This window comes from Hemibagrus wyckioides, linkage group LG27, assembly GCF_019097595.1.
Source record: "Hemibagrus wyckioides isolate EC202008001 linkage group LG27, SWU_Hwy_1.0, whole genome shotgun sequence".
Lineage (NCBI taxonomy): Eukaryota > Metazoa > Chordata > Actinopteri > Siluriformes > Bagridae > Hemibagrus > Hemibagrus wyckioides.
The window spans coordinates 4062501-4071472 of NC_080736.1; the positions used below are offsets into that span (position 1 = coordinate 4062501).

The following is an 8972-nucleotide window of genomic DNA, read 5'->3' on the forward strand; positions in this document are numbered from 1 at the left end:
TTCCACACATGTCAACGGAAGAAGGATTTAGAACTGAACTGAGGGCATGAAGCCTTTATCACCACACATACATAGGGGCAGATATGATACAGCACCCCTGGAGCAGAAAGGGTTAATGGCCTTGCTCAGTTGCGCAACAGTGGCAGCTTGGTGGTGCTGGGGCTTGAACCTCGATCCTGTGATCAACAATCCAAAGCCTGAACCACTTGAGCCACCACTGCCCAGTCTGAATGTGTGTTGAGATGACGTCACATGACGTGTCTCTGCCCAAGCCTGCAGAAAATCTGCAGCGGTTTTAAGAAATCTCAGGAATATCTCCAGAGTCTGTTAATGTCCAGAATCCTTGAGGGACTGATATGCAGTAGTCCAGACACCAGGACAGGATATTACACATTTTTCCAGGGCATGCATTTCGAACAGTATACATGATTGCTCTGCGTTTTGCATATTGTGTGTGTGTGTGTCATGTGGCTGCAGGTGCATCTTCATCCCCGGCGTAAGAATCACCGCTACAGCAAGCTCTCCTTACCTAAAGAGCTTCAGGAGGGCTCATGGAGACAGGCTTCGTTCCCTCGCCAGCAGATGGAGCTGTTCGCCGTGCTCTGCATCGAGACCAGCCACTATGTGGCTTTCGTTAAGTACGGCTCGGCCCCGTCCTCCTGGCTCTTCTTCGACAGCATGGCCGACAGAGACGGTATGTCTTTCGTCCAGAGCCTATCTCTGACTGCTCCATAATATTATTAATAAGCTAAACGGTCAGTTCTTGGACATTTTAAACCGTAGGGTTTTGGTTAGCTTATTGAATTAGACCTAGATATTAATAAGAAGTTATTACATATTGTTAGCTCATGTAATAATGTATATTAATTTATCTGGGACAAACTTATTGTTTTATAGCAATAGGATGTAATGAGATGAATACCTTTGCGTATATTTTTCTAATGGTGAGTGTGTGTGTGTGTGTGTGTGGACGGATTGTAGTGTAAATAAGAGATAATAAAGTGTCTAAAATCACATCTTCTGTTACTTGTTTACCGGATACCCTCATCCTCCAGCTCTAAAAAATAGACCAGACCTCTGCGTCAGGGATTTATTGGGAAAAACAGGATTACATGAATGTTATAGTTTGTCTATTCATACACTGTTACAACATACAGCCGGATTCCTGGAGCAACTGCGTCAAAGTTTGCGTCCTGGTAAACATGCTCTGGGTTGTTTATTTGAGTGTGCCTCATTAAGGTGTGTAATGACCTTAAAACTGTTTACAGGAACTTAAAAGACTTACAGAAATCCCCAAGAAACAAATCGTGAGATTTAGGAAGACGGTAAATAGAAAATATGTAAAGATAATATATACACAAAGACAAGACAGTAGAGTAGAGCAGAATATATGTGTGTGTGTGGGGGGGGTTATTTGAAAGGGACGGATTGTTCCTGACGGACAAGTGGAATGAAATCTTGTTTTGATAAAAATGCTGCTCGTGATAACGAGAGAATGTCAATCAAGTTAAATGCCCTGGATGCAAGGAGGGTGCACAAACTTTTGCACTCAACTATGTGTATGTACAGTAAAAGTTATTTTACTAGTAAGCTTTATACATGTATAATTGTTATAACTAACTCTCTCTCTCTCTCCCTCTTTCTCTTTCTGTCCCTCTCTCTCTCTCCCTTCCCCATCTGTTTCTCTCTCTCCCTTCCCCATCTCTGTTTCTCTCTCTCTCTCTCTCTCTCTCTCTCCCTTCCCCATCTCTGCTTCTCTCTCTCTCTGCTTCTTTCTCTCTTTCTTTTTGCTCTCTCTCTCTGATTTTCTCTCTCTCTCTCTCTCTACCTCTCTTTTTTTTTACCCCTTTCTCTCTCTCTCTGCTTCTCTCTCCCTACCTCTTTCTGCTTTCTCTCTCTCTCCCTCCTTCTCTTTGCTTCTTTCTCTCTACCTCTTTCTCTTTTTTTTACCTCTCTCTCTACTTCTCTCTGCTTCTTTCTTTCTATCTCTCTCTCACACTCTCTCTGCTTCTCTCTCCCTACCTCTTTCTGCTTTCTCTCTCTCTCTCTCTGCTTCTTTCTATCTATCTCTCTCTCTCTCTCTACCTCTCTTTTTTTTACCCCTCTCTCTCTCTCTCTGCTTCTCTCTCCCTACCTCTTTCTGCTTTCTCTCTCTCTCTCCCTCCTTCTCTCTGCTTCTTTCTATCTCTCTCTCACACTCTCTTTGCTTCTTTTTCTCTACCTCTTTCTCTCTCTTTTTTTTTTTACCCCCTCTCTCTCTCTCTGCTTCTCTCTCCCTACCTCTTTCTGCTTTCTCTCTCTCTCTCTCTCTGCTTCTTTCTAACTCTCTCTCACACTCTCTTTGCTTCTTTCTCTCTACCTCTTTCTCTCTTTTTTTTTTTTTTTACCTCTCTCTCTCTCTCTCTCTGCTTCTCTCCCCGGTTCTCTCTCCCTACCTGTTTCTGCTTTTTCTCTCTTTCTCCCTCCTTCTCTCTGCTTCTTTCTATCTCTCTCTCATACTCTTTGCTTCTTTCTCTCTACCTCTTTCTCTTTTTTTTACCTCTCTCTACTTCTCTCTGCTTCTTTCTTTCTATCTCTCTACCTCTTTTTTTTTTTTTTTTTTTTTTTTTTAAAACCTCTCTCTCTCTCTCCCTCCCCCTCTCCGTGTATGAACAGGAGGTCAGAATGGTTTTAACATCCCGCAGGTGTCCCCGTGTCCTGAAGTGGGAGCGTACCTGAAAATGACCCCCGAAGAGCTCCACGCCCTCGACCCTAAAAACATCCAGGGCTACGCGCGCCGCCTGCTCTGCGATGCTTACATGTGCATGTACCAGAGCCCTACCATGAGCCTGTATAAATAAATTAAAAAAAAAAAAAACACCAGAGAGAGAGAGAAGGGAAAGAAAGATGAGTAGAGACGTTAAGAGAAAGCAAAAAAAGAGGCGGACTCTCAGATGGAGAAGGACTTCATCGCACAGAACCAACACTCCCTAACTGTTACCGTTATGCCTGATACTCTGTGTATATAGTCAAGTACGAGGACAAGGAAGAGGGGGCAGGGAAGCTGATTTGCACTGTTCATGGTTTGTGTGTGTGTGTATTTGTGTGTGTGTGTGTGTGTCAGAGTATATCGTAAATTTCGGGGCGAACAGTAACCAAAATGGTGTTGTGTTTTTTTGTTTTGTTGCTCCAGTACAGCAGGAAGAAACTGCTGTAACAAAAATCCATCACCTGATACTCCGTACTTATTCTTCATAATCCCGTCTGTAAACACATCCAGCGCACGCTCCACCATCTGTAGCGTCTCTCCGGCTTCCCTTCTCAGCCTCAGCCGTATTTTATTGTGTCCCTCGTGTCGACCTGCAGCGCTAAAACCATCCGAAAGCGTAAAGGAAAAGCTTTTCCATACTTGCCGAAGCGACTCGCTGTTCCTAAAGCACACAAGTGTGTTGTTTTTTCACGATTCACAGTAAAGCTTCGCACGCTTAATGAAAGCAGGAGCTTCGGCTTTTACCTGCTCGTGGTATAGCTATAAGTTAAGCTATGCTGTACGATACGCTAGGAATCTGCCTGCTGGAATAACAGCTAACAGGTCATCAGTATACATGGTGTGTGTGAGAGAGAGAGAGAGAGAGAGAGAGATCCGTTCCCACCTGGGAAGGTGATTATTTTCCAATAACAGCAGTGTTTTGTTGTATTCCTCGCAGCAATTCACAACAATTTTTCCATCATTAAAGAACATTCATCAGTTTTAAGTTGCATTTAATGTCGTGAAACATTCACACAACAAATTACTTCCTGTTATCACTTGCCTTATAGCAGCATCATTCTCTCTCTCTCTCTCTCTCTTTCTCTTTTCCTCTCTGTTTTTTCCCCCCTCCTCTCTTTCTTGTGCACTGCAAAAACCTGACATCTGAGCAAGAGAAATTTCTGGAATATGTAGTATTTCCTTTTATATGGTTACAACAAACCTAATCTAAAATATTAATCTTTATTGTGAACATTTTCTTGAACTAATTTTACAGCTTAAGCTTAAATTTTGCTTATTCTGTTAATTAATTTTAAGCATCATTTTTAAAGCAAAATAAGAGAATTATAAGCTTGACATGATTCAATAATGATAGAATATTTTTTAATTTGTTGTAATTTTAAACTTATAATAGGAAATACTAGATAAATATGATGATATTTAAGAGCTTCCCCCCCCCCCTTTTTAAATTTATTTATTGATTGATTTATTTATTTATTTTTAATTGTATTTTTCCCCATTATTTCTGCAACTGACAAGTGGCACTGATGCAATGATAGAGATGAGAGACGAAATGATGAAAAGCATAAAGGAAATGTTATGTAACATCTCTCATATTGAAATTATTCTATACCCAGTGTAATATTAATTTTATGCCCATTTCTAGACATATTTATGTGTTCATTTTATCTTAAAAAATTTGACTCAAATTGAATACAATGATTTTTCTTCTGTCTGGAAACTATGTCTAGAAATGGGGTTAGTAATCTTACGTTTGTTCAAAAATCAAATCTAATCGAGAGAAATAGGAGTCGAATTCGTTTACTGATGCACATGAAAATGTTCGCAGTGTAGTTTTACCTCTGACTGTTAAACTGCAAAAAATGATCACTGAAAAATATCAAAAAAATGTACACAAATTCAACTAAGATTTCTCTTTATTAGACTCGTAAAAACCTTGGATCGTAGGTTTAAAAAAATATATCTCAAATTGTTTTATTTTGTTCTTTTTCCTCAACAAAAGAAAATGTAGATTTTTTTTTTTCCATTTGAGAGAAACTAAAAAAATATATATTTTGGAAATATTTTCCAAGCTTAATTTTTTTTCATGCCTAGATATAAGTTTTAAAAAATATATCTGTGTAATTTTACCGATTTCATACTTGAAGTTTGGTTAAAAAATATTGCCTAGCAGATGCCGTTGCTTTTCTGATGTTCATTTTAAAAAATTAAGCAAATTATATTAATATTTTAAATTAATTAATTATTAATCATCTTATAAATAAATGAGATTAAAATCAGGAAATATTTTTAGGAAATATCAGGAATTGGGAATCAGGAATCGATTTTTAGACTCCTTATTTTGCCTTATTATTATTTTTTTGCAGTGTACAAATCACTGACACTGGAGACTCCTTCCCTCGAACCGGAAAACATTCATTTTTATTTTATTAATTTGTTTATTATTCAAATCCGTTCACCTTTTTCTGGACATCCAGTCAGAGCTGCTGTTATGGAAAATAAATCCACACTTCCTTTCTTTCTAAACCAATCAGATTGAAGAACGGCACTGTGGTGTGTGTGAGTGTACTTTTCCTGTTTTTTTTCTGTTTGTGCTCGAATAATGCAAATGTTCTGGGGTGAAAGATCAGTCCATCTGCCATGTGGTCACACTTTCTATGTTTGGTCAGGCGTTTTCTACTGAGCAAAGCCTCGTCAGCATTGTAGCAGGTGTAGCTTCTACACCACACACCCATCTTCATTCAGAAACATCTTCATAATAATAGTAATGATGGTAAATTTGTTATCTCGGTTATCCCAGGGTTTGCTAATGTGTGTGTGTGTGTGTGTGTGTTTAATTCGGAGAGGGTTAAACAGATTTTCTGTGGAAACTATAAGGAGAAGCTTTGCTCTGTTCCGAGTCGGAGATCCCGGATGAAGAATGCATCGTAGGTCAAGCCTGCTGATGTCATTTTTTTATTTTTCATTTTTTATTTTCAAGGAAAGATTCCCATTTCTGTCGGAATTCAGCTGCTTTGAATTAACCGGTGTGGATTTAATAATGTTTCGTCGACAGACTTTTGATGCTTTGCTGGTTGCACTGATGAAGGTGGTGAACTGTAAAGGCTTGTGCTGGTGCTTCAGTGTTGTACAGCTGGAATATGCCGTGTCTGGTGTTCCTGTTCAACTCCAACCCTGGTTTCGTTTATTTGTGCTCTTCTCATGAATGTTAACTAAATTAAAACCCCATTTTCCAAACAATGGTTTGCAAAGGAATGTGTGTGTGTGTGTGTTGAACGTGTGTGCTTCGTATTTCCATATTATTAGCCAAACAAAGTAACTGAATTAGACAGATGGAGGAAAGCTGCGACTTAGGAATATTCGAGTTATATTCATGTTGTAATTTATGTTCTTTAACTCAATAATATTTCTCTTAGGCTGGTTTACTTTGTTAACCCTATTTCTAGACATTTTTACTCATTTTCAAGGTTAAAATTCTTATTCTATTCCTTTTTAATAAAAATACTAATAATAATATAAAACAATAACAATAATATTTTATATATATATATATATATATATATATATATATATATATATATATATATATATATATATATATATATATATAATTATAATTAAATAAATTAAAATTAGATAAATTATAATTATCTGAATAAATAAATATTTGGAAAATAAAAATAAATATTCATAAAATGTAATGATCCTATTAAATATTTATTTTTATATTTTTATAAAATTTTAAAAATAAATATTTAATAGGATCATTACATTTTATGAATATTTTTATTTTAATTATTTTTTTCCCCAAATATTCATTTTTCGATCTGCACTTTAAAAAGAAGACGGTGTCCAAGAAGTAAAAATAGAAGTAATTAAATAAGAATTAAAATATTCAGTCATTTTTAAAAGTATTTTCTTTTATGGCATTATTAAGCTTGTTTTTTTTTAACTAATATAAATTTTTAAAAAATCTAAAAATTGTTTCTACGAAGATCTCACTTTTTTGTTGTCACTGTGGTGTTTTGCATAAAAATATAAAAATATTTAAAACTTTGGAAATTTTCCCAGGCTAAAACGGGTGTGATCCAAATCAGAGAAATAAATAAATAAATAAATTAATTAATTAATTATTATTATTTTTTTTTTTCTGAATCCCATCACTAAATGTGCTGCACTGGAAAATAGTGAGATGATGAAATGGTGGGGAAAAATATGGTGGTAGAAATTCCAGCACTATCAGCATGCTGTCATAAACAGACACTGAGATACTGAGTGAACGTTTCTGGTTAGTTTCTATGATAAATAAATAAGAATAATAATTTTAATAACCCACCTTTTATCCCTATATGCATTTGTATTCATTTCAATACTTTTATATTTTTTATACAATTCATTTATTCAATACAAGTTTGCATTTCCATTCTCTCATTAGCTTAATTTAAATTGATATCATGTACGATGAGCTGTGTAAGGATTGTGTTTGGACATTAGTGGACTCCGAAGTTTGATATGTCTTTTTCCTGTGTGTCCATTGCAGCTGATATTTCACAGGTGTGTGTGTGTGTTTGTGTATTTATTCATTGCTTCTCTCACCTGTCTTTAACATCATGTCACGACTGGACACCTGGGACGAATCTGACCCGCAGACACGTCCGGCAGACGGACCCCGGACGCGTCACACACCTTATCCAGTCAGAGTCACGTTACTGTATATACGCATCTGTCTATGCTTGCTATGGAGAATGAATGTGAAGAGACAACGTCAGGTCAGGAATGTATGTTAAACACACATCTGCTGAACACACACACACACACACATCGTCCCCTATTAAAAGTCGCTGTCACTCGTGCCCATCTTGGCTTTCTGACTGCACAAGTGCAAGTATTTGTCAGCACAGCAGCTGGTGCACAATGCCCTCTTGTAGCTTTATGCCATAGCATATGCCTGCCGTGCGATATGTGCTAATTTAGCCCTGCGCTGGTACCTATACCAACAGATGGAGCGCTGCATTGTCATTCTCACCCCCTACCCCAAGCCTCGGGGGGGAAGACGAGAAATAAAAAACCACGCATATGGAGCTTGATGTCGCTATGCAGTCGGGAGAATTTATGATAAATACAAAGCTGCCCTTAATACACAAGGTTCAGCATTGTAGCCTTTTGCACTTTTAACATTTAGTCACTCTTAGCAGGTCAGGGTTGCCATGTCAGCAGAAAGGATGCGTGTTCAAAATATTTGACACGTATTACAGGTCCAGATGCAACCCAGGACAATTTGTCCATTGTGTGCATTCACAAGCTTTGGTTTTTCCGTGCCAACAGAAGACAAGAAGGCAGGATGGCTGGTAAGAAGAAACAAAAAAACGAAGAAAAGTTGCTTTCTTTTATGTAACAGTCAGTAGAGGTGGTATTTAAGGCTCTCAGACCTGGACACCAAAAAAATAATCTTAGATGTTGTCACAAAGCAGCCTTACAGAAGTCTATACATTTAGTATTTTACTTTTTAAATGTGTCTCTAATGAGGAAGATTTATCCCTCATGAGGACGTCAGAGGTAATGGTGGTGAGGAAAAACTCCCTGAGACAGCATGAGGAAGAAACCAGACTAAAAAGGGAACCTCATTCTCATCTGGGGGATACCGGAGAGTGAGATTATAAATCATGTCCTTTAATTAACTGTGTACTATATGGTCAAAAAGTGCAATTCATTCTAGTTATAACACAAAGTCTGTCTTGAACTGTTTACTGATGGAGACTTGAGTGCTGCAGCCCAAAGCCATGGTACCGTAAACTCCAGCTTTACTTACCTGGCAGGGGCAATACCATATTCAAGGATTTGGTTTGCCCAAAGCATGGCTCAGCCATTGCACTCAGCTGTGCTGACCTTTGCGAATTCCCCAAATGCAGGAATCTCCACTGCATAATTTCTGATAGTGGGGGACTCTGTTCTCACTCTCCCCTTTCTCATATTTGGGATGGTGGTAGGTCAAGTGGTTATGGTTCTGTGTTATTGACCGGAAGATCAGGATTCAAGCCCCAGCACCACCAAGCTGCCACCATTGGGCCCTTAAGCAAGGCCCCCAACCCACCCTGCTCCAGGGGCACTGCATGGCTGACTCTGTGCTTTGACCCCAACCCCCAAGGATGGGATATACGAAGAAAGAATTTCACTGTGCACTAACGTATATGTGACACAGACAACTTAACTAGCAGGATGGATC

The 8972-nt window shown here is 38.0% G+C and overlaps 1 protein-coding gene and 1 non-coding gene across 4 annotated transcripts in view; both read left to right on the forward strand.

Annotated features, from left to right (window-relative positions):
- The window catches only part of cylda (cylindromatosis (turban tumor syndrome), a), a 34203-nt gene extending 28199 nt beyond the window's left edge, over nt 1-6004 (forward strand). For all 3 annotated transcript variants that reach the window (XM_058381877.1, XM_058381879.1, XM_058381878.1), the window contains 2 exons: nt 478-694; nt 2656-6004. In XM_058381877.1, coding sequence (XP_058237860.1) covers nt 478-694; nt 2656-2840 — 402 coding nt within the window. In that variant the 3' untranslated portion in view covers nt 2841-6004. The remainder of the gene's footprint in view (nt 1-477; nt 695-2655) is intronic.
- A 2546-nt stretch (nt 6005-8550) lies between these two features.
- Nucleotides 8551-8713, forward strand: LOC131347938 (U1 spliceosomal RNA). Its single transcript, XR_009203863.1, has one exon. It is a non-coding gene; the product is annotated as a U1 spliceosomal RNA (small nuclear RNA).
- The last annotated feature ends 259 nt before the right edge of the window (nt 8714-8972 follow it).